At 44.9% G+C, this 25930-nt stretch overlaps 4 protein-coding genes across 4 annotated transcripts; 2 read left to right on the plus strand and 2 right to left on the minus strand.

Annotated features, from left to right (window-relative positions):
- Positions 1 to 2923: 2923 nt before the first annotated feature.
- On the minus strand, positions 2924 to 3922 carry LOC101772889. Its single transcript, XM_004955690.3, has 2 exons — positions 3649 to 3922; positions 2924 to 3450 (listed from the first exon to the last, which is right to left on the minus strand). The coding sequence occupies exons 1-2, from the start codon at positions 3839 to 3841 to the stop codon at positions 3110 to 3112; spliced, it is 534 nt and encodes a 177-aa protein (XP_004955747.1). The 5' UTR covers positions 3842 to 3922; the 3' UTR covers positions 2924 to 3109.
- Positions 3923 to 5490: 1568 nt separating this feature from the next.
- On the plus strand, positions 5491 to 6497 carry LOC101773303. The gene is made up of 2 exons (XM_004955691.3): positions 5491 to 5793; positions 5912 to 6497. Exons 1-2 carry the CDS (start codon positions 5589 to 5591, stop codon positions 6250 to 6252), a joined length of 546 nt encoding a protein of 181 aa, XP_004955748.1. The 5' UTR covers positions 5491 to 5588; the 3' UTR covers positions 6253 to 6497.
- Positions 6498 to 6725: 228 nt separating this feature from the next.
- Positions 6726 to 9215, minus strand: LOC101773717. The gene is made up of 2 exons (XM_004955692.2): positions 7724 to 9215; positions 6726 to 7135 (listed from the first exon to the last, which is right to left on the minus strand). Exon 1 carries the CDS (start codon positions 8869 to 8871, stop codon positions 8155 to 8157), a length of 717 nt encoding a protein of 238 aa, XP_004955749.1. The 5' UTR covers positions 8872 to 9215; the 3' UTR covers positions 6726 to 7135; positions 7724 to 8154.
- Positions 9216 to 12063: 2848 nt separating this feature from the next.
- LOC111256359 lies at positions 12064 to 17693 on the plus strand. Its single transcript, XM_022824245.1, has 4 exons — positions 12064 to 12652; positions 12834 to 13151; positions 15257 to 16761; positions 17365 to 17693. Exons 1-3 carry the CDS (start codon positions 12064 to 12066, stop codon positions 16636 to 16638), a joined length of 2289 nt encoding a protein of 762 aa, XP_022679980.1. The 3' UTR covers positions 16639 to 16761; positions 17365 to 17693.
- The last annotated feature ends 8237 nt before the right edge of the window (positions 17694 to 25930 follow it).

Genomic DNA, 25930 nt, shown 5'->3' on the forward strand with positions numbered 1-25930 from the left:
TCCAGCTGTAGTTGCTGAATGTAGTTTTTTCTTCGTCTTCCATTAATGTGTATATGGAATAGCTTTGCTTGGGTTTCAGCAGCTTTCAAGTGGGTTAACCTGGACTGTTGCTTGGCTCTCAATTTCTCTATAGCTGTCATACCCAGGATTCTAGTTTTGAGGTCCTTTTTTAGTTGAAGCTCCATCTGACTTAGTGGCCTGTAATCTTGGACAACGTCTAGTATTGCAACTAGCTGCTTGACTGCACATAGCAATAATTTGTTTCTCCCAATCTTTGATCTGGCCCATTTCTTAAGGCTCTTTCCTGCCCTTTGCAATTTTGTGTGCAGTATTAGGAAGGGGTTCTGCACCTGAAGTTGCTTCTCCCAGGACTCCCTGACCACATCAAGGTATCCCTGCAGCTTAGGCCAACAACTCTCAAATCTTAACCCTGTGTACCGAGGTCCTGTTGAATTCCCGACAATAAGGAGAGGACAGTGATCTGACATAGAGGACTCGGCTTGCAGACTGCAGTTTGGCAACATCGAATCCCATTCAATAGTACAAAATGCTCTGTCAATCCTAGTATGTGTGGTGTCATTTGATCATGTAAATTTTCTACCCCTTAACTACAGTTCCTTCAGTTCCAGATCATCAACTAAATTTTTGAAAGCCCCCATTAGTCTTCTATTTAGGTTACTGTTACTCTTGTCTGCTGATGACAGGATCATGTTGAAGTCTCCAATGACTAACCAATTATCTGACACACTCTGCTTAGCTTGTCTTAGTTCATGAAGAAACAACAACTTTTCAGCTTCTCCTTGAGGGCCATAAACAACTGTGATCCACCATTCTGTTCTGGATGTTGTAGCTTCAATTTGAGCTGAGACAGAGTAGTTCAGAACCATTGTTTGCTTGATTTTGTAATAATACTGATGAACTACTAGGAGGATGCCTCCCCTGGTTTGTTGTGCTGGCAGACTAACAAAATGTTCAGTAAATTGCTGCCCCAATATCTCATTCACAATTTGGGTATCCATATTTGCCATTTTTGTTTCCTGGATGGCTGCAATTGTGCACTGACTCTCAGAAATAAGATCCCTAACAACCTGTCTTCTAGCTGGATTGTTTAGCCCTATGACGTTCCAGTCCAGTATCAGACATCTTTGGTTATTCATACTTGAACCAGTGATCACACATAAACACATTCATACTTGATTCACTGTTGCAACTGAACATGGAGGGCGCCCTTTTAGCATCAGGGAAGAGGGGACGCAGGAGGAACATACTAGCGGCTAAGACACAGGGGAAAAGCAGACAGCCCATCACACATACGACACAAACTGTCCCACACACACTGTGTGGTTTCAGACAACAAATGGCACCACTCCTTACAACAAACACAGCAAACACAGGACACATAACTAAATAGCAAGCCCCTACACAGGACACGACCACACACACCCCAACCTTACACTTCTGCATCGATGGCAACAGCACTCAATTCATCAGCTTCCATTCCTGTGCCTAGGCAGAAGGTCTCTCTGTATTCCTGCACCACCTTCTGCTACATTGGTGTAGCGAACTGCTCTCTGAACTTTCCAACTGTAATTGGATCTGGCATTTTCTTCTGCTGCAGAAAACCACTTTTTTTGATGAGCAAAGCGGTGGCATGCTCTTCCATAGTCATTGCTGAGGGGCCCTTGCTGGCGATTCTAGCACTCTTTCTTGAAACAGGCGTTGCAATTTGCCCAGCTGGAACCACTGGCTGTTTTTGCTTGGGTGCCTTCACTGGCTCTTCCATTAGAGGACCCTGCACCTCCTTGGAAAACAGCAACTTCCTCTGAACATTATCAGGCTTAAGCTGGCTACTAATCTTGTCACCTGCTGCACTGCTGTCCTCATTTATCAGAGTATCAATTGCTTCCCCCATCAGCACACTGTCTTGGAGCGAAGACAGACCTGTAGCTGGTGCGGGCAGCGGTGTTGCCGGCGCCACTGTAGCCTGTCCGACACCCTCTCCCCATTACTGTCTTCACTAGGAAGCAGGGAATCCTGCCCAAGATCCTCCTTTTCCTTGGTCATCAAAGCTTTTGTCTTCACCTCCATGGCGCTCATTGCCTCAACTACCATTGGGTCAATGAAGTGCTCGTGAACAGAGACCCTATGGACACGTGGGCACTCCACCTCTCCTGCAACCCTGTGCTCAACTTGGTTTGCACTGTGCACGCATGCCTGTTGCACCTGCTGCCTCCCCATAGCCTGCATCTTGCTCTGTACCTCAGCTTCCTCACCCATTGGGTCCACCTCCGTCTTCTGCAGCGCAATTTCATTGAGAAGGAAACTGTCCTCTGCAGCACTGAAAGGGAACCAGCCCACCTTCTGGATTGGGTCTTCAGCCGGCCACACGCACTGGCCACGCGGTGGGGAAGGTGGGAGTACGTGATCCATCTGACAGTCGTCGGCGGCGAGCCGACGGCCACCGTACCCACTGGACGAGCTTCCTCGACGGCCGCCACCGCTACCATAGCTCGGCTGCACATCTCGCCAAGTGGCCGGTGGCCGCTGACTGAAATGCGAACCACCAGCAGTTCGTGCAGAGCAAATTTAACCTACGGGCTTAATTCCATCCTATGCACAGAACGGCCCCAACTAAATAGTCGGCCCAAATAAACGGCACTGGTCTGATGAGATGGACCACACGAGTCACATTTTCTGACCTGAATTTTCTATACTCCTATTTGTTTTGTTTTATTCGTTCATAGTTTGTACATGCCCGGATATATCAGGGATTCAGGGTTGAACTATAGCGTTATCATAAAGCAAAAATAAAACTATTCTTGGTATAAAAGAAAACAACGCCTATCTCATCGCTTTCTATTTGCGCGGTTGTTGATGCAGAATGAGTGCTCTGTATTGCTAAAACCACGCTGGTTAACCCTACTAGGAACATCAAACTGCAAGATGATTTTATTGATTGGCAAGGTCATACAAGCTATAGTACTTGTACATTGTTGCACATACGACAGAAGATGAGCACATACATGATCATTTGGGAGGACAATATTTCTTAAATTACCGACGCATGCATCTTTACTGACTGGCCTTGCACACACAGCAGGTGGATCAGCTAGTCCGACGTTCTGATGGGTATCGGACTGGGTGCTTGCTTGGGCTTGGCGACGGTCACCAGCAGCGCTCCAAACGTGAGCTCGGCCTCCATCGTCGTGGGATTCTCGTAGCCGGAGGGAAGCAGCAGGCGGACGTCCAGCGAGCTCGCCGGGGACGGGGAGGTCGGGTTGCCGGGTTTCCCCTTGTACCTGATCAGGAGCACATTGCCATTGGTCGCAACCTCAAGTTCATCCTTGCTCGTCGCCTCCTCCACTTTGAACCACAGGTTGATGTGGTCTGCTTCTTCTGTGATCTTCCAGTTATTCTTTGGCTCCGTGGGGAACTTGGGGTGCACCAGAGCTGTGACGTATCACACCAGCAGAGTTCGTCATGGATACATGATTTTTGCGATATATACACCTAGATATACATTATGTTTATCGAAAAGCCAGAACAACCTGCAATTTTGGAACAGAGCTAGCATTCTAGAATTCCGAAATCAAATTCGCTTTAGAAATTCAAGCAATGAACTATAGTGCAATATTAGTTGCAGCCTACCAAAAGGCGGGACGTTGTAGGTGTTTGCATGGCACACGGAGAGAGGCGACGATATCTTGCTGCTCCGAGCCCAAGGGAAGGCCACAGCCGTCGCCGTCGCCTGTTTGCGGGGTTGCAGGGGCATGCCGGAGATTCTTCCCGAAGGCGCCGCCGGCCGGCTCAAGAGGGTGTAGGGACTCACCATTGACATCATCTCTGCTTGATAGAATGACAGTGTGTTTAATTATCTCCTACTTATGGATGGTATATCTCGTTTTTATTGCTGCTGCTGCTTTGCTACATAGCTTGCTGCCGTGCATCATGGATGTGGCTTATATAGCTAGGGGTGTGGGTTGAAGACATCTGCTGCTGGTTAGCCTTTGCTTCGCCTGACAGTTCGGAATATGTAAAGCACTGGAGAACAAAGAGCACCTTTAATTTGTAAAAGTGGGGCAATGCCGGAGAAATAAACGATGCTGAACTTGCTTGGGCCGGCTGGCATTTTCTTTTGCTGTAGATGTGTGTGCTTTGCTGAACAGAGATATATCCCCGCGGCGTACTCGAGTCAATCCCATGTGGCATGGCATCACAAGGATCAGAATTCCATGCAAGAAAAGTATCTTTATTTTATTGACGTGAAGCAAAATGTATCCTAAATCATGACTCTGACTGATGATCCGATTCAAGCATTGTTCCTGCAAAAATTGTGCTTAACAAAATTAGATCGATAATGTATATGTTTTGGTGAAGTTTCCAAACATTAGTATTGTTATAATATTGTAACGTTGTTGCAATTATGGCCCCAACATGATACAACTAACTGCAATAATCACATATTTCCGTATTTCGATGGCTTTTTAGTTGATCTATATGTGAACTTATCAAAGACCAGCCTATTTGGATTTCGGACAAAGGACATGGATTTTGAAAGATTTGAGGCGTGTGCTGAAAATTACTGCTGGTCGTTCATCAGCCCAAGCCCAAATTTGGCTGGCCTCGACCCTAAATCTTGTAGCGTTTCGTAGCAGCGCACTTGGCAGACTAATATTAACACAAGGACTTGATAGGAAGAGCTCCAAGCTCTAAAGCACATCTACTCCGATCCACCGACATTGATACGGCTAATGCAGAGCCACCAAACAATATCAGTGCAGTCCATCTAAATAGCTAGGCTAGATGGCTAATTATCCTTGTTAATTGGAAAATATGTAAGCCACAGTGCTAAATCAAATCATATATCTTAGTGATTGTTCATCACTAATCCTATTAATTTGGTATAATATAATGTGATACATGCTTCTTATTTGTAAGAGTAAAATCAACCATAGTGGTTGAGCTATTTCTTGCAGATGTGTCATGGTAATGCTCGGGAAGTGGGTGGTTGATTATACTTGCCGAGCGATACTGGTTGAGCTATTTCCTGTGGATACATCGCAATAATGAAAACAACTGCTAGATATGGATATTGCACGAATAGTTACATGCAGTCTGTCCAATATTTCTATTAACTCTAACAGTACTGTCAAACTGTTTTGTATTTGTTTCTTTTCCTTTTAATATATAACCAGCAGGGATAAAACCCTCCTGTTTCATCAAAAAAAAAACTCTAACAGTACCGTCAAGGGTAGCCTTGTTAACGCAAGAATTTTCAAACAGCCCCCATTTTAATGTAGCATATATATATATGTCATCATTTAATCAACAACAATCTGCTTTATGCTCTAGCTTTTTGGAATGCTGCCCGAGCCTTGCATGAGAGCCTCCAGCTGATACCACTTTATTCCCACCTGCCGGAGCAAGCAAAGGCAAAAGTCCCTCCTCTATCTCCTACGATCATCATTCCCATTAACTACTCCTATGTAGCAAGGCCTCTGCTTCACGGCCGCATTATATAAATTCCTAAACTGTGCCACCCGATCGAGCTACATCAAAGAGTGGATCGATCGAGCAACAATCAATTGATGCATTCATCAGCCATCGGCTGCCATCATGCTCTCGCCGCCGCGGGCCGATCGGCGCCGGCGCCGCCGCATACCTCCCTTGGTGCTCGTAGACATGCCTCAGCCTCTCTCCCCATGTCCACGAAGATAGGCAGCAGCAGCAACAACAACAGCAGCCGGCGTAGGCTGCTTGTCTCACGTGCAGCTATTAACATTCCCCCAGACGGTAATAAGCTCTGCAGTATCTCCTCAATCACCATAACAAGATCTCTATAGTAGCTCCATATATGCGGAGTTATGAATTCATTCTTAATTGGATTAATTTTCTGTTGATGATGATGAAGCTTTGGTGAACCCCAAAAGAATCGAGCACGAGCAATGGGGGATAGGAAAGGGAGACAAGGACGAGAAGGTCATCCTCTGGTTTGTGATATCAGGTGTGGAAGAATCAGAGGTCCAAGACGAAGTCGAGGTTAATCTTCCTGACGGCAGTAATGTGCTCACGATCAAGAGAAAGAAGAAGAACGCGAACGAAGATGAGCTGCTTGACGTGCGCCTACTTTTGACAGCAGACTACAACACCAAGGGGATCACGGTGGAGGGGATGAAGAAGGAAGGCAAGGTGCGCCTCGAGGTTACATTCCTCCAAAACACCTCTTCAATCCGTAACATCGATATAAAGTAGTTCTTCTTGGACAATATGTATATGTATATACAATCTCATCCTGTTGGCGTGCTCACAGTCCCCTTAGGCCAGTCTCAATGGGGAGTTCCATTACATTAAATTCAATACCACATCAGCAAAATTGCTGACTTAGCAAGGTAATTAATAGATGTTTCATCAGATGAGAGAAGTTTCATCCTCGTAATACTCATCTGTAACAGTTACCTAGACTGACACAAAGGAATCAAAGCCGTCTATACATTAAATGCTCTCTACGCACGCAGCCCTCGCATGAAACATACATCTGGAATTTATCAAATAATTTATAATAGACAGCTGGAAAGTAAATAATATTTGTTGTAGTTCCATTGAACAGAAGTATTAGTCCATTTTAGCACTGTCCTTGCTAAGCAAACCATTTTTAGCATTAGCCATCAATAACTAAAATTTTATATAGCCCTTTGTCAAAAGAACACAAAGGAGACACCTCAATCAGACACGATGATAATAAATTTCATCACTAAAGTGAGGTCAGAGATGTGGCTCATTGAGGCGCCTCAAATATTTGACTCATCAGAGACAGGGGCATTTGAGAACACAGAGAAACAAAACTAATCAGTGGATACTTTGGTCAGAACCACACCTTGATACTGGATTCACATCAGGTCTTCCAAGCAAAGAAAGCACGTAGAAGACACGGCCAACTATAGCTGTAGTTTTAAAAAAAAAGATGAACCTCCCAAAGCTCATAACATGACAATGCACAACTACTAAGACAAACACTAAAGATGCCAGAAAATCTTGAATCTTCACAGGACGAAACAATAGATTCCACTGATTCGGGGTCCAAGTGATCTGAATCAAAGCACTAGATACAGCAGCATATCATAGTGAAATGTTCTGCCTGCAAAAAGAAAATGCTCATATATCAGATTCTGATTTTTAACTGAACCTGAGATGAATTCGTGCATGTTAGGCTATAAAGGAGGACAAAAGATGCAGGCTATAAATATCAAGGAACGAAGAACTACTAGCCTACTACTCTATTTCTAGTCATACCCTATTGCATCAAGAGTTGTCAGATTCACAGAATAAGATTCGAAAAAAAAAACCATCAAAACCCCAGGTGACACTATGACAAACGAAAAACCTCATGAAGTTTGCAAGAACAAAAGGCTCATATATCAGATTCTGATCTGAACCGAACCTGAGGTGAATTCGTGCGTGTTAGGCTAAGTAGGATAAAAAGTGCAGACTATATATATTTCTCAAGTAGTCAAGCACTACTTCCCTACTACTCATCTCTGGTCATACCCTATTTCTAGTCATCAAGAGTTGTCTGATTCACAGAATAAAACACAGAAGAAAAAACTAAAGAAAAACCCAAGTGACACTGTCACAAACCAAAACCTACTGAAGTTTCCAATAATGTAGCCACAAAGAGATCTTCCCACCAACATGATATATTAAACAAAATAAATACAATACCAACCTCATTTACTGGCACTGGATGGCAGGCACAATAGGTTTCCTGTGTACAAACCAACTGCAAAACAACATCCCATTTCTGCTATACCTGTGAAAGTGTTGGTCCTTGGATTGTAAGTTCTAATCAATCCCTTATCTCCTAAGTAAATAAGCACTATCCTCCCATCATCTAACACCAACAAGGGGCCTACTTGATACTTAGCACGTGGGACACTGGTTGGTATGCTATGTTGCTTGACCCATAAGCCCCTTTGAAAATCCACAAGGAACCACAGGTCTACCGAAGCACATTTGCGATGAACCACGACTAAGCAGCCACTCAGGGTAGCCATGGATAAGTCAAACCAATAGGAGTTATTATCCATAAGGCCGCTTAGGGGTCCTCGGAGAGCCTGCCTCCAGTCTTCTGTCTCTAGATCGAACGAAGTTACGCAGTCAGGCACATATGAGAGGAAGTACACAACCCCGCCAACGACCACACTTCCAGAGGTCCAGTTGAACAATATCCGAAGGGCCCTTCTTTCCCCTCCACCGAGAATTGCTGCTGCCATCAAGTGTGAACACCTCGTACAGCTGCAAAGGGGCGTAATCAGATGGGTTGTCAAGTACACGAAGCACCTTGTACTCGCCTGTCGAGGCAACCTTCCTGAACGCAATGAAGGTCAGGTAATAGTGTTGCTCATGCGAAGCATGCTCTTTCGCCAATCCTTTAGGCAAGGCACATACAGATCCAGTGGCCGAGTTAAGCAACTCGTAGCTCGCTTTGAACCCTCTCCCCGTGCAAATGAGGTCGAGTTGGATATACATCACCCACTCCCCTGCCAGTTGCCCCTCCTGCGTCATCCCCACCCGCTTCAGGACATGCCCGGAGAGGTCCATGATGTCGCAAAGGACGCCTCTGTTCGGATAATCTGAGTGGTACCGAGACGCGTCGTAGCCGGTGACGACGAGCGGCCCCGGGTGGCGGGCGGCGTGTGCGGTGATGAAGTGAGGGCCGGAGAGGAGGGAGCGCCACCGCCGGCAGACGGCGCGGAAGAGGCAGAGGTCCCTGGCCGGGAGGCGCAGCAGGATCTCGTACATCGCGTCGAGGGGCAAGCGCAGGACGCCGGCCCCTGCGTCCGGCGCGGAGTGCGGGTTCGGAGGCGGCGCCATAGCCGGCACCGCGAGTGGTTGATGTGCGACGAATCCAACAACGCGGTGAGAAATCAACACATCTATCAATCCAAGCACACCGGCAGAAGCAGGAGAGTAGGTTTGTGCAGTCGGAGGTGGGAGAGGAGAGCATACCAGGCAGCAAGCGCCGTGGAATCCGGGGCTACGTCGATCTCCGCCGCTGCCAATCAGGAGAGGAAACGTGGTCTTCCCAGTGGTACCTCCGCCGCCGCCAGTTGGGGATTTCGGGACGCCGCCGCCGCTGCCGCCGCCTGTGCGAGTGAGTGCTGACTGCTGAAGAAGCGAACGGCAGCGGCAGCAAGAGACAATGGGCCGTGGCGAGCGTTTTGGGCTTCTTTCACCAACTGGTTCATTTGGGTCTGATGAAAATCGAAATCCAAACACGATGGAGGCTTCAGGCCTTCATGTCATATTTGCATATCAATGTCAGGTATATTTAATGTGTATCCGTCAAAAAAAATTCAATGCGCATGTATTTTATAAAATTCTCGAGAATTCAAATATATTGTATTATACAGTTCAAACATGTTGATTCAACACACGTAAAATTTGCATATAAACAAATTGTTAAGGATGCAAAAAATTGAAATTTTGAGGTTTTTTTTTGAGCTATCGAGTTCATCAAGTGGTAAAGAAAAAGCATAGGCCAGGTTTGTTGTGTGATTGTACATTATTGAAAAAAATGTGCAATTCCACTAGTTTAGCCTAGATTTAGAATTTGGAGGACGAACTCTACATAATCGTCTTACATTCTTACCCAACCAAAACAGATTCCAAATGTAAAATCACTTTATTCAGTCAAAAAATGTAAAATCACTTTAGCCTTCTAAAGTCTTTCTTATAGAAAATTATCCGTCACAACTTAGAATGAAGTTTTTTTCTGTTTCAGCGTCCATTTTTCATCTCCGTTTGCACCTTGTGTTTCATACGACAATAGGAACAAGACCTAATTCCCAAATACTATGTCTTTTAAAAAAATACAAACATGTTGCAGGCATGTATCTCCAAGTAAGTTACATATATGCTCCTAAAATATTGACATCATTGGAAGACGCACATTAAAAAAAACTATGCAAGCTAGCAGTTGAGAACTCACAGAGCACTACCTGAACGCAGAGAGCACTAAAGAACGTCATTTTTCGCCAGATGGTACAAAATACACAGAAGATAGAAATCAATGGATATAGGACACGTTTTGATAAATTCTGACAGCAGATTCAACGTCAGAAAAAAAAAACATTTCTTTCAAAAAAATTCATGCACCTAGAAATGCCAAAATGACCTACAATTTGAGATGGAAGGAGTAGAATGGATATTTTTTTTCTAAGTGCGTATGGTGTGTTATGCGTTGCACAACAAAGGGATTACTGAAATAGTAGTAATATTTTCAGTAGTGCAATGATGTCTAAAAACTTTCGATGTGGTAAATTAAATCCTACTCTTTGGGTGGCAAAAATTGAATCTTCGTGTACCTTGCATGTACCGATTTTTTAAACAAAAAGGAGAAATAAAATACATTATTATCTTGAATACATCAACAAATTTATTGTTCAAAACAAAAACCAAAAGGTTGTAGCAATTCGCTCTCCTCCGGCTACTACTTCGCTAACCCCAGCTGTCTCCCCTTGTACAATCCAACCATACTACAAGATTTCCCCATGTCCACCACCTCCATGCACTTGCGCGTCTTTGGGTCATACACCCTCACCGCGCCATTCGGAACTCCCACCCAGAAGGCGATCCGGCCGTCATCGAGCACCATCAACGGCTGCGCAAAGATCTCTTTGCGGTGGTGCGTGATCGGTATCAATGGCGCCGGTTGGTCCTTCTTGGGCTCTTCCCATCCATGCAGAATCGAGCCCAGGTGCAGGGACTGTATCCTCAACCACGTCCCCTTCTCCAGGTCCGTCAGCATCCACATGTCGATGCAGCAAGAGAGGTAGTCATGGTGCACGAAGACGAGGCAGCCGTTGAGCTCGACCAGGCTCAGGTTGGAGCGGCAGCAGTTGCGGCTCTCGGAGGGGAGCGGGCCTTGGAGGAGGCTCGGCCTCCACTCCTCCTTCGCCAGGTCGAACGAGGCGATGCCGTCGAAGTCGCCGCCGAAGGCCGTGCGAGAGGTCGTCAAGAAGTGGGCGAACCCTTGGGTGACCGCCCGGTGCCGGGAGACCGTCGTGTTGACGAGCACCGGAGGGCTCGGTGCCGACCTCCAGCGGCTGCCGAGGCTGAGGATCTCGCATGATTGGTAAGGTTGTTGACCATGGCCGCCGGCGGTGTCGATGCGGAGAACTTTGTATCCTCCGGTCGCGGGGACCTGCCCAAACACGTACGCCGGCCGCGAGTTCGGGCCACCGTTCGTCGGCGTGCCTGTGGGGATGTCGGTCACGGCGCCGGTGGCCGGGTTGAGCACGCCGATGGACGCGGCGGTGCTGCTGGTTGGCGCGAGGAAGATCAGGCCACCGGTGGTCGCGATGTTGCCGGTAGTCCTCTGCTTGTCCACTTGGGTGACGATGGCGCCGGAGGCCACGTCCACGAGCTTGACGTCCACGCGGGAGGTGTCGGCGCGGTTGTAGACGGCGGTGACGAGGAGAGAGTCCCCCTTGGAGCGTCCGGCGGCGTCCGCGGCAGCGGCTAGGTGCGGTGCTGGCGACATCGCGATTGCCGGCCGAGTGGAGAGAGAGGTCGGCGCACCGGGACAAGAACTCGCTCGAGCGCTGGCAATACCTTGGATTGACGAGGTGTTTAGATTGCGTGCGGTTTCGATGGGTTTTAAGGACGGGGTGCGTGGCTGGAGTGGGACTCGGAGTCGGCTGTTTTGTTACTTTGTCCGAATCGGCGCCTGACTTCGGCCACGTTCGGTTGGTTAGGAATCAATCCCAGCCGGAGGATTCCTTCGCTAATTTAGATAACGATGGAACTGTTCCTGGCGTGGAACGGCCCGGAACGGGCTAACCGAACGGGGCTAATCCGGGTTGTTTCCTCACAAAAGAAAAGACAGGATTGTCTTTACGAATCTATCAAGGCTTTGGACTAGGCGTAGCAATCAGATCGAGTCCCCTCCGGTCCGCAACCAAGCCGAACCCTCGTTCCGCCGCCGCCGTCGCACGCCGGCCCCCCGATCAAGTGGAGCTTGGTCGCCGCTCGCCGGGTTCTGAGTTCTGACCAAGCACTGCCATGTCGCCGACGCCGGCTCGCCCTCCGCCAGCGCTGCCGGACGACGTCGTCGAAGAGGTCCTCGCCCGCTTCCCGCCGGACGACCCCGCACTCCTCGTCCGCACCGCCCTCGTGTGCAAGGACTGGTGCCGCCTCCTCTCCGGCCCTGGCTTCCGCCGCCGGTTCCGCCGGTTCCACCGCAAGCCGCCTCTGCTCTTCTACATCTACCACTGCGCCACGTTGATCTACTACAAGCCCACGTCCTCGTTCCGCCCGCTCCACCCCGCCAGCCCGGACTGGAACATCCTCAACGCCCGCCACGGCCGCTTCCTGGTCCTGAACGTGACCTCTCCCGCACCGTCCATGGAGGCGGAGTTCATCGTGTGGGACCCCACCACGGATGAGCAGCACAGGCTGCCCATGCCGCCGTTCGAGTACACGTCCTGGAACGCGGCGCTGCTCTGCGCGGCGGCGGGCTGCGACCACTCCGACTGCCCCTGGGGTCCATTCCTCGTGGTCTTCGTGTTCGCGCGAAGCTCCGAGGAGGGGATGATGTCTGCCTGCGTCTACTCATCGGAGCTAGCTAGGAGCTTGGAGGGAGCCGATCTCCGTTCACCACGACGGTCCGTGCGACATGCGCGTGCGGTGGCCCAATGCGCTTGTGAGGAACGCGATCTACTTCGGCTGTCACATCAAGACCGGTGTTCTTGAGTATGATTTGGGCAAGCAGGAACTATCGATGGTCGGCCTACCGCCTTTGACCTACTGGACTCATTTTGTGCTCATGACAGCTGAGGACGGTGGGCTGGGATTCGCAAGCGTGCAGGGCTCCAAGCTCTGTCTCTGGTCAAGAGTAGCTGGTGGTCCTGGCGGATCTGCCACGTGGGTACAGCAAAGAGCCATCGAGCTCGATAATGTGCTCCCCGTTCGTGACCCCTCGATGTCACCTAATGTCTACACAGTCGCCGTTGCTGGTGAATTAGGTGTTGTTTTCATCTGGGCGGATGGGGAGTTATTCACTATTGATCTAAGGTCCGGCCAGATTGAGAAGGTGGGGAATGGCATCTCTGGCTCGGGCTTTGTTCCCTACACGAACTTCTACACTCCTGGTACTGAGACCTCACACCATCCTTTCTATCCTTAATCCTGTTATTTGTTAGTTGTTACTTGGTTGTGGTGTGCCAAATATTAGAATGAGTAATATCTCTTTTAGCAACATGAAAAATAAGGCCTGTGATAAGTGTTCTCAAGAACAGTAAGTTTCTGCAAGCAAAATGCGCAATGTCATATACAAAACTACTATCGCTTCTTCTTCTTCTTCTTTTGTTATTAAACATTCTTAAACTTAGGTATATATGCCTAGGAATTTATTCAACTATTACCTGTCAGTGTCATATGATGCAGTTGTGGCAACTTTATGCGAAGTTAGGCTTGTCACAGAATGTCTCCCGCTGAGTGTATATAGGATTCCCTGTGGTTTATTTGGATAAACTGCTTGTAGCTGATTGAAATTTGTGTATTCCTGCAGCATTGGGAGTAACCTTTACTGGTGAGGAGGCAAAAGCAGATGCCTCAAGTGCTTCCAAAATTTAAGGTGCTCCTGTGTGAGCTTCTTGGTCAAGGGGAATTTAGTAGTAGTCGATGAGCTACATTTTTTATGGCAATTCCTTAACATAGTTCGTTGGCCTTTGTTGTTTCTTCATTTTGAAGGGGCTGTTTCTCTTATATTTGTTAGCTTGACCATCGGGTCCTGTTCTATCAGGCCTGTCTCTACCCCTGCATTGTCCAGTTCTATGGATGTATACTACAGTACTTCAGCTTGCAATTTTTTATGAACATTGCCATCCAAAAATGCCATTGCCATCCAAAAATGCCATTTCCATAACAGTATGGCCATATGAAAAAAGTTTTCCTGAACACGCCATATGAAATTGAAACACGGCAATTTAATTTGCTCTGTGTTTCCCCTACATAATTTTTGTGTAGTTCAGTATCTTTTGCCTTGAAATTGGTTGGGTGACCAATGATTTATATAAACGTAACATCTCCTCTTTGTTCAATCTGGTGGTGGACGTCCAAAATCAGACACCTATACATACATAATATAAATCTCGAAACCACAGCATACCATGGATCTAAGGCCTTGTCCTTAGGCAAACTACAAGGATGAAAATATTGGCATTACCAAATGAAGAATAGCAGGAACATAAGTTTTTACTACAACACTCAACTACCATCTTGATTTCAGCTATAGTTGTATGATTAATCTGCTAGGCATATACTGGAACAAGGTGGCAACAAACCATGCAGTTCGTGCTGATTCTTCTTCTTCAGAGATGGAAGGCTGATATCTCTGCCATATACAATATGGTGTTCATCCATCCTGCTCGCTGATGTATTGACAGTTGTAGTTAGCCGACCTCAGATTTCGCATGCCTCTGGTTCTCCAGTAACACCAGGATCACCGACCATGCATTCATGTACACATGACGAAAGAGTGGCCAATGTTCAGTTTAGATTCTTCAGAGTTCAGAGCTTATTCTTGAATAAATAATACTTCAGGTAATACCTGAATAGTATGCCTTGCTTGCGCCTCGACAAAGTTGTAATCTTTTTCTGGTGGTTTGCCATACCTGATCCAGTGAGAGTGCTCTCAGAAGGGAAGAGAGTGCATGACAGGTTTTAGTTGTGCTCAACCAAGAACCAGAAATCGCACATGTCGTGCTCACCCATGTCTGGGCTGTTCCCCAATCCGACTCTTATTTGGACCTGTACTGTTGTTTCATGGTGAACCATAGCTGTTGACTGAACTACTGAACAGATGCTTCCCTTGAACGACAGCAAGTAGCTGAACAGACATATGAAAGCAGATATTCAGATGCTGCTGGGGTCATGCCAATCATGTGGTTTGACTAATGCCCAGGTTGAAACATTGACATTTTAAATCAGCTAACTACAAGAGTATTCTTTATTTATTTCCTTAGTAAAAAAAAATTGTGGCGCAAAATCTGGCCTACCAGGTGTGTCCGGTTCGGTTCACCAGAAGTGCACAAGGGACACTGGTTGGTACAATTCCTGCCTGGTGAATACTACAATGTGTTGTGTCTTGAAATTGCTAAAAGGTTTCGTCTACGGTCTATGGATCTCATGTCGCCATGTACCATTAGATGAGAACGTTCAGTATTTCTGGCTCCCTTCGTTCATGGCCCTGCAGTGCTTGAGACGAAGTCTGCATCTTCTGAAGAAGAAGACGACTCTGAAACTCTGAAGAAGATTGATGAACAGAATCCCCGAAAAGTCTCAGCTCTGGCCCCTCCTCCATCTGTGTGGCTGCTTCCCTGGCCCCACCTGCCAGAGCCGCCCCTCCCCCTCGGCCTGGTTGAACCGGACCCGATTTCTCCTTCCACTCCGCACTTCGCTCCTGCTTCGGTGCTTCCCCTATCCCCATTCCCCAACCCAACCCAACCCAACCCTAGCTCCGCCGCCGGCCGGGGTCCAACCAAGCAGCACGGCGCCGCCGCCGCGCTCCCGGCTGCACTGGTGGGCGGCGTGAGGATTGGATCGCAAACCCCCGTTGAGCCCCTCGATTCACCTCCCCAGACCCACCAAACCGTCGCCCCGCCGCCGGCCGCGATTCAACCAAGTGAGGCAATCGCCATGGAGCCGCAGCCGCGCCAACCGCCGGCGCTGCCAGAGGAGCTCGTCGAAGAGATCCTCCCTCGCTTCCCGCCCGAGGACCCCGCGAGGCTCGTCCGCGCCGCGCTCGTCTGCAGGACCTGGTGCCGCGTCGTCGCTGGCCCGGGCTTCCGCCGCCGGTTTCGCCAGTTCCACCGCACGCCCCCAATGCTGGGCTTCCTCTGCAATTTCGGAGATGAGAATTCGGACCACTTCGACAGAGAATTCGCTCGCTTCGTCCTGACCTCCTCATTCCGCCCGCCCCGTGCCGAATGCCACAACTGGCACGTCTTGGACTCCCGCCACGGCCGCGTCCTCCTCTACAGCTGGAAATGTGAGGGCCTTTCTGATAATGCATTTGCTATATGGGATCCGATCACGGATGAGCGTGTAGAACTGCCCATTGTTCAAGAGTACCTGAACTGTCTTATCTGGAGCGCAGCTGTGCTTTGTGCCGGTGATGAGAAATGGGACTACCTCGACTGCTGCCACGGACCTTTTCGAGTTGTCATTGTTGCAACCAGACTTGAGCAGTTTAATGCCTATGTTTACTCATCGGAGGCAGGTTCCTGGAGCCAACAAACATCTCAGTTGCCGCCACCCAGTGACGGTTTGCATTTGGCGGTGCCCAATGCCGTGGCGGAGAATGCACTCTACTTCGCGATTGGGTATGGCAGCGACCTCCTCATGTATGATTTGGCCACACAGGAAATTTCTGCGATCAACCCACATGTATCCTTGGATGGGCAACGCTTTGCGCTCCTAACTATGGACACTGGCTGGCTGGGTTTCGCCATAGAAAAGGATTTCAAACTTTACTTGTGGTCGAGGGAAGTTGGCCCTGAAGGAGATGCTGGGTGGACACAAAGCAGAGTCATGGACCTCAAGAAGTTGCTACTAATTGGTCCACGCTCATACTAAAATTGAGCTTATGTGCTTGGCTATGCAAATGGCATTGGTGTCTTTTTTGTACTGACACATGATGGACTATTCACCATTGATTTAAAGTCCAGCCAGGTCAAGAAGGTCAAGAAGTCAGGCAAGGTCAGTGGCAGCCCCATCATTTTTCCCTACATGAGCTTCTACAGCCCAGGTTCTAGCTTCATGAGTCATATGTACCTTTAACCTATTGCAGTTATGCTTATTCATGATCAAGAGCAATTGAGTTGTGAAAGTAGAATATCACAATCTCATGGGTTACCATGACCTACATATTGACCATTATTCGAATTGGTTAGACAATCCTAAAATTATTCATCTGTTTGTCTCAACTGTTATTGACCATGATCTTGATCTTACTGAATTTAGGATAGGCCAGTGGTACACTCAGGAGAGATTTCCCTCCTTCTGTCCATATGCCAGCCTCATGATTGTCTTTAATCTTTTACATTACTTAGCTATGATCTGGCACTGTCAGTTGTCACTTGACAACACAAAAATATGAATGAAAATATTTATTACAGAAATTCTCTTAACGATCTAAAGTGTGGCTGTTAGCTGGTAGCACCATTGATAGTAAATTAATGCTGCTTGCCTGTTTGGTTAGCCAGCATATGGTTTTGTGTCTTGTGAAAAGCAAATGTTGACTGATGCCGATTTGTTTCTCAACCAGCTCAAGTTATTTTCAAAACTTTTTTATTTATGCAGCATTGATAGGTGATGGACCAAGAGTGGGTGTGTGAAGTGCTTGGCAATCATAATATGCTCAGTTGTGGGGTTTTGTTTATCAAGGGTAAACCGAATCGTTGCAGTGGTGAATAATGTAAGATTTATGGTGGGCAATTGTTGAGCGTTAGCCGTTAGGAGATTAGTGGTGGTCTTAGTATGTTGGCCTTCAGGGGCTATGCATTTTCGTGAAGGGATCGCATAACTTACATTTGTTCGTTTTATGATAACTGTCAAGTTCCTTCAGGTTTGTCTGCCCTAGTCCATGTGTACTCCTGAACCTGTAGCATGTAATGGAATCCTGCAATGAACATGTCCATGTGTACTCTTGATCTTGGTATCTTATCTGAATTTAGGCCAGTGGTAAACTCAGGAGAGATTTCCCCCCTTCTGCAGTCCATATATCAGCCTCAGGATTGTCTTTAATATTTTACATTACTGAACTAATGATCTGTCAGTGTCACTTGACAACATAGAATATGAATGATAATAGTTATCAGAGTAATTTCTCTTAATGATCAAGTGTGGTTGTTACGTGGTGGCGCTAGGGATATTAAATTGATGCTGCTTGCATATTTGGCTATCCAGATACTTTCGGTTGTGTCTGGTTAAAATCAAATGTTCGGTTGTTCACTGATGTCAATTTGTTTCTTAAATAGCTCAAGTTATTCTCAAAACTTGTGTATTTATGCAGCATGTGTGTTGGTTGGATTGTATTGATTGATTATCGTTTGAAAGGGGTCACTGTCTCGCCTTATATTGCTGGGAGCAGGGTTACAGGTTGGTTGTTGTACAAGAGTACTAGTCGTATTCGACTAGAGAATTCTACTCTAATAGCTACTAGTAGTTTCCTAATCCTCGGCTAGTCCTTGTCCTCCACGTAGATCATGCCATCCTGCACTATAGTCTCCGTGTCTGATACATCTTGATGTACAGCTTCGTATTGTAGCACTGTCCAAGCCTCCCGGTGGGCCCATAGATGTATGGCCAACGGTACCTTTGATGTCATTTGGCAAGAGATTAAGATTACCTTTTGGATTGCTGCAAAGAGTTGCACTCATTCTCTATATCTTATGAAAATAACTGAGGTGCTTACTAAGAAGCGCTATTTCATGGAAGTTAAGCATTAGTGGTATGTTTCTTTGAGAATTGATCTAGAAAATCCCTTGAGCTTCTCTTGCAAGTCCAAGCTAAGACCATCCACTCAATCTAGCCCATCTCCTATGCCTTCACCACCGACAATGCATCTTGCACTCATGCCCTAGATGACATAGGAAGATGTAGAGGTGGTAAAGGCATAGGAGATGGAATAGATTGAGTGGATGGTCTTGGCTTGGGATTGTGAGAGAAGCTAAGGGGATTTTCTAGATCAATTCTCAAAGGAACATATCCCTCGTGCTTAACTTCCGTGAAATAGTGCTTCTTAGTACTTGATCATTTTCATAAGATATGGAGCATGGGTGCAACTCTTTGCAGCAGTCCAAGAGGTAATATTAATGTCTTGCTAGATGACATCAAAGATACTAAAGACCATGCTTTTGCCACTCTCATGAGAGAGGAATGGAGGGGGTTCGAGAGGAGGATTTGGACACATTGGTGTGGTTACCTCCTTGTGGTGATGGAAGAAGTTGAGTTAATGGTAGTAGGGAAGAATGTAGACAGCTCCAAAGTAATCATTTATGGTCGCACTGAGATAATGTGTGTGTTTACATTTGTCAAGCAAAGGCTTATAGTAATTGGAAGCTTCTTTAACTCCCAATCCTTCTCAGTGAACCCAAGTATCCTAGAAAATCTAATGTTTGCTTATAGTAAGTGTGAAGCTTCTTTAACTCCCAATCCTTCTCAGTGAACCCAAGTATCTTAGAAAATCTAATGTAGCTGCAACGATATCTTTCTCCTTCGATCAAGAAGTGAAACCTCTCCTCTTTCTAACATTTCCTTCTTCAACCCAATGACTTGTGGAGAATTGGGTAATGACTTCATCGTACCAGTCATGCTTGAAAGTTATAATAGAACAAAATCCTACGACACTTGGCTGGTGAGCCTCGAAGGAGACTTACCAACTGAGATAGCGCGAGTGCAGCGTGCATATCTGCATTTTCAAAAAAAAAAATCAGGTGAGTTCCAATGGCAGTGACGGTCAACATCGAAGTTTAGGGGAACAAATATGGTGACAAAAAAGGTGCAGCTGTTGGTGAGCATCTGCAACGCATCAGCCGAGAAATGGTTCTCGTCGTAGAGGACATGTTAGCAGTGGCGGACCCAGAATTTCTTTGGAGCCTGGTCGAACATAGCAACTGAAATCATGAACAGAAGAGCACTTATTTCTCATAGAAACAACCAGGTGCAACTATGGTCAAAGCAATGGACATAGAATGCATATGGGTTTTTTCATCTATAGAATCGTGTTTTGTAGGCCATTAAATTCACCTATCATATTCAGAGCTCCAAATAATGTTCCTTCAATGCATCAGATGTAGTCATGACAAGGGCAAGATGAACTGGTTACAGACCTTATGATTGTTGCCATTTGCTCTTTACTGATATATATCATGTGATTCATCAAGAAGCACGAAGAATGTATTTGTATATCACCAATCTCTTCATAGTTACTTCAGTTATTTCTTCTGTACAACACCTTGCAAGATCCTTGTAAACCTTATGCGAAGTCATCATGCAATTTAGCCCACCGTGGTCACAAGCATCCCTCACTTATTCTTCGTTGTTTACCTTTGAGATAATCTATCGACTCAAGAAGATTACCTTTGTTCAAAGAGGCAGAAGACTCCCACGGAAAACCATGCATGCCTTGCTTTAATAGTATCTTAAACACCATAGAGTGAAACCAAATTCGTTTGGTACAATTCTTCTGAACGTGGCTAGCAGACAAGCACGGGCGGCAAAGAGGCTGCAACGCTTCGAACATATGCACAAGCGCTCAAGCGCGTCGACGCCACCGCACTGCTGGCCGCAGCTATCACGCGCGCGGAGCGCCCGATGGCCCCGCCGTAGGCCACAAAAGCAGGTGGATTTCTCAAACAAGAATTGGGAAGCACGTGCTGTGAATATGGTGTTCTCTGGTGGCTCTATGCGAGTATACGTACCAGGGTATTTCTCCTGTATAGAGTGGCGTGCTCAGGCGAGGAGCCCGGGCAAGTGCCCACGCTCGCCGGGCCTTGGGTCCGCCCTGATGTTCCCTGAGAGATGCATTTACATTCAGTCTGACAAATATAAGGAACTCAAAAAAGACAGGAGTTCCGAAGTATCTGAATCTAGAGGAATTCATTTTACTCATATAGAAGTGTGCCTATCCTTTTGACCTTTTTCTCAACTTAAGTTTAATTTGCTCAAGCACTTTACCTCATTTGCATGACCATGCACGTGCACCAAGGCAACACCATGCATCCACACAACTCAATTGCCTCAAACTTTTGAAGATCCATGTTGAAATAAGAAGGTCTTCCATAGCTTCAGTCAAGGTTGGATCTTAAACATCATGCGATCAACTAATCATGCGTTCAACGTAAAGTAAAGTGCAAAATGACATTTTAAATAAAGGAAAGTGCCCAAATTATATTACTCCCCTCAAATATAGCTAAAGTTCAGATAACCCCTAAATTATTTTTGTTTCAATTTACCCTCTAAAGTATGCATTTGGTTCAACTTACCCCTAAACTATGCTATTTGGTTTAACTTACCACATAATGCAATTTGTCCTTTTTGTTTCTCTTTACACAAGTTGAATTTTAATTTGAGATTTTGCAGGGTGGTAGTGGATATTAGAATCTATGTTTAAAAAATATAGAGTAAATTGGTTGTATCACTTTAGTCCAACAAGTAGTAAAACGTGCAAATGGGTACACTAACCTGTCAAATGTGTGCATATATAGTCACATATACACCTCGTGTATGTATTTTGCCACCGTGGCACATGAAGTGGACGGCTTATGCATTTAACCCCCTATCTATGTTCTCCCTTCTCATCTATGTTCTAATTATGCCCACAACATATTATTTATTTGATATCATTGAAAAGATTAAAAAAATTTGGGAGACCAAGCATACGTTTTTCTAATCCAAGTCACGTGTTAATCCAACTTTGATATAGTACGAAGCATCACGTAATTTTTATAATTCCTCTCACTTTGCATGATTAACTATTGCAATAAGATCAAACGTAGTATTAGTAGTATATTAATAGTACTTACTATTTTTATCCTTTTCTAATGCCGATGGTATTGTTTTGTAGTGTACAGTAGATATCAAAATTAAAATCTTTTCCTTCCGACATAAGAGCTGACAATGTATATTAGACATAGCGGCTCCAGAGTCATCTTGTCATCAAATTTTGATTAAAAAAACCGTGCACTTGATCACATATCATCGAAGTTATTTCAATCTTTTATGTTATTTTAAAAATAGTGGCATGCATGGTTAGGACTCTTAGATGCCAAAGAGGACAAAGATGCGGGTTATATACATAAAATTATCAGCGTCATGTGCCATGTTGGCAAAATACATCTATGTGGCATACCCGTGACCGTATATACACACAATTAACAACTTCCTGTATCTATTTGCATGTTTTGCTACTTGTTGGACCAAAGTGATACAGCCATACAAGTTGTTGTACGGTGGGTGCAATTTACTCAAAAATATATTATGGATTTTCCATCATTATTTTTCATATAATTTTGTATCTCAAAGGATACGTTTATTATTAAATGTTCTACCTTATCAAAATAGTGATAAAAATATCATGATGTATTTTCCTAACATGTGTTGTAATGTCTTCTATCATCTTTCAAAATTTAAACTTAAGACTATACTTGTGCATGGAGAAACAAAAATAATAAATTATATTAGGGGTAAACTAAACCAGATGGCATAGTTTAAGGGGTCAACTGAACCGAGAAATAGTTTTGGGGTTTATCCAGACTTTGCCTAAATTTGAGGGGAGTAATTTGGACTTTTTCCTTAAATAAATAATGGTCACAACTATGAGTAATAAAACATTATAAAAAATAAGATCTAAACAACTTTAGCTAGAGCATCAATAGTTTGATTATATGTTTATAAATTTTTGGTAGCAGTTTTGTATTTTTATGTAAATTAATTAGTTATGACTTTGTAACGATGAAACAACATTTTCATTATTGTTTTAGAATATATATGTAGGCAAAGCCACATTTGGAACTAGTTAGAGGCCAAAACTTCCCAGCTTTCAAGTTCAATGACCCATGTCGAAAATAGACTTCTTCCTATTTTTTCCCTTTTTTTATTTTGAAAAGAATTTCTTTTCCTTGCTGCAGCTCAAGGCCTCAAAGCTATAGATTGATGAGGCTCCACCGCTCCAGAGCTCAACTTATGGTTTAGAATTCTTGAATATGGTTAAATGCTCTGCTATCAGCGATGTGTGTTGTCATAGCAAGAACATGGAAAAGATTGTCTAAATACTGTATTTTATTTTGAGTAAAATGCACCGGCGGCGTGGGCGCGGGGCGGAGGATGGTCGGCGGCGGTGGGGGCGACGTAGGAGGAAGATGGCAGCGCGGGCGCGAGCGCGGCACAGGCGAATGGATAAGAATGAGAGAGGAAGGGAAGGGAATGGGAAAGAATAGGAAAGAGAAGAGGAAAGTGTATTTGCCAAATAGGAAACATCACGGCACTCGGCAAACCCATCTTTGCCGAGTGGGTCAAACCCTAGACACTCGGCAAATATATTAATTATTTTTTCATTTCCTTGTTTTTCATAACGTGTTTTTTCCGATGTACTTTGAAAGTATCTTGTCAAATTGACTCGACAATATATATATGATTTTCCTACTAATATTATTCTATTATTTTATGCAGTTACAACTAAAATTAATTTATATCAATTAAAATTCTATAATTGCACTTAATAAATTAAAATTATGAGCTGGATCCAAAAAAATTACCAAAATTTCACATGAAACAATCTATGTTCACTATTGCCTATACAAAAAAATTTTGAAGTCAAACCCTAATTTGACCATCACTTTGACTCCAAATCTTTCCGATTCTTTCTCAACGCTACAATTCTTCTTATGAGATGCTTCGGTTTGTAAACATCGTACTTGACAAATTGTGCAAAACCTTCTCAATTTTTTACCACAGCCTCCATGTATGATATCATCACATCATGACAAATCTCATGATTTACAGACTTCGTTTGCTTTTTTTAGAATTTAAAAATCAATCGGGCACACGTTCGTGGTCGTGTTTTCTGAAAAAGATGTTCGAAATTTCTTTTCATTTCCTGAGTAAGTCCTAACACTGGACTCAATAACATGAATATGATTTTTCTACTCATTTTATTCTATTATTTGAATCACTTGCAGTTCAAATTTGACTTATACCAAAAAATTTCTAGAAATACAATTAATTAATTAAATATAGCAAACGAATCCAGAAATATACCAAATTTTAACATGGAATACCACATGTTGTATGTTGAGAGTAGAAAAAGTTTCAAGGTCAGAAGAAAAAAAATGAAACTATTTGCCAAGTGCCACAGATTTACACTCGGCAAACATATTAACGGATGGACACGTGGCACGTTCTTTGCCGAGTGCCTCCCTTTGCCGAGTGTTTTTTTCTCTTTTGCTGAGTGCAAAAAGTTGTCAAGTGTTTATGCGTGTTTTGCCGAGTGTTTTTTTAATCTGTTTACCGTGTGTCGTATTTTTTGCTGAGTGTTTTTTGTTAGCACTCGGCAAATAGCTTCTTTGCCGAGTGCCCAATGGAATACACTCGGCAAAGAACTTGGCACACGGCAAACCCACAGTTTCCGGTAGTATGTTATCTAGATATAACAGATGGGCACAAAGATGAGTCATCCAGCTTGATAAGGCGCTACCAGTTTCAGTTTGTAATTAATCACTCGGTCAAGCCTTGTGCGTGCCATTGCGGACGGTGCCATTGCCATTTTCATGTGGACTGATGATGGCCTATTCACTGTTCATCTAAAGTCCAACCAGCAGGTGGAGAAGGTGTGTGAGGACATTTTAAAACTTGCCGTTGTTCCCTACATGAGCTTCTGCATTCCAGGTACTACTAGCCTTGTAGTCTTGTCTTATATCCTTTGTATCACATTCAGCTTACTTAGTCGTGGTTTGCTGATTTTCTGATTCGTTACTATTTTTAGTTACATAAAAATGAAACTAATGTTTATGTGCAAAAAACAATGAGTTTATGGAAGCAGCCTATCGCAATTTGCTATAAACCTATGTTACAAATAGCTTTTTTTTATGTCTTTCGATTATGAACCATTTGTAGATACCTTGGAATTTATTGATGTATACCCCTGTTATGGATGGATTACTGGTCTTGAAAACCGGTGTGTGTGTGTAAAGTTAGCTCTGGGGTGCTGGGAGTGGGCCAGGAAGGTTTCCAGCATCCATTCTTGAAAAAAATGTCTCATTTAGGAGAGAAACGAGGAATGACATTACCTACATGAGTTTCTACTGTATAAACTTACACTCTAAATACATACATCATGAAGTCCTTAGCTATGGTCTGTCAGACACTTAATAACATGGAAATATAGTTGGTTATCTGTGTTGCATGAAGTTAGATAATGTTTTTCTTCAGTCTGGTGTCCAACTTTACTTAATGATCAATTGTGTCTGTTAACTGCTGGTGCTGCGGATGGTAAGTTAGTGTTGTTTGCCTGTTTGGTTAGCTATTATCAGCAACTTGTTGATCCCTTGTTGGTTAAACGTAAAAGTTCAATGAGAGCGAATAAATTCCTCAATCAGCTTATGTTATTTTGCAAATTTGTAAATTTCTGCAGCACTGAGCCTATCCTCTATGGGTGATATGAGGGACCAAGCAGATGCTTCAATTGCTTTCATTAGCAGAGAACTCACCTTCCATGCACCCCCTTTTATCCCGGGACAAAAGATTCACCAACTGGGACTAAAGCTCGGTCACTGGTGGGGGGCTCACCAACCGGGACCTTTTATCCCGGTTGCAAAGGCTAGTGGAAAAAAAGGTCCTGAGAGGTCTTTTATCCCGGTTTGAAACACCAACCGGGATAAAAGGTATCCCCTTTTATCCCGGTTGGTATTACCAACCGGGATAAATGGGTCGAGGGTCTTTTATCCCGGTTTGTAATACCAACCTTGATAAAAGGGGGTTTGTAATACCAACCGGGATAAAAGGGGGTCTTTTATCCCGGTTGGTATTTCAAACCGGGATAAAAGGGTCTCTCACGGGGTGGCTGAAATCCCTCGAACCCTTTTATCCTGGTTTGTAATACCAACTGGGATAAAAGAGGTCTTTTATCCCGGTTGGTATTACAAACCGGGATAAAAGGGTCCCCACGAGTTAATACAAAATGATTGCATCCCCTATATAGTCAGATGTGCTGTGTAGGTGGGATGGCATGGAAGCTACGTGCGAGGCTAGAGGTCGTGGGTTCGAATCTCACGCACCACGCACGCGCATATTTCGCATGAAAATTTGCGTGACTTGTGACTTGCGGCGTGCGTGGGGACCTTTTTTATCCCGGGATTTCTTTTTTTTT

This window comes from Setaria italica, chromosome II (genome assembly GCF_000263155.2).
Source record: "Setaria italica strain Yugu1 chromosome II, Setaria_italica_v2.0, whole genome shotgun sequence".
In the NCBI taxonomy this organism is placed as follows: Eukaryota; Viridiplantae; Streptophyta; class Magnoliopsida; order Poales; family Poaceae; genus Setaria; species Setaria italica.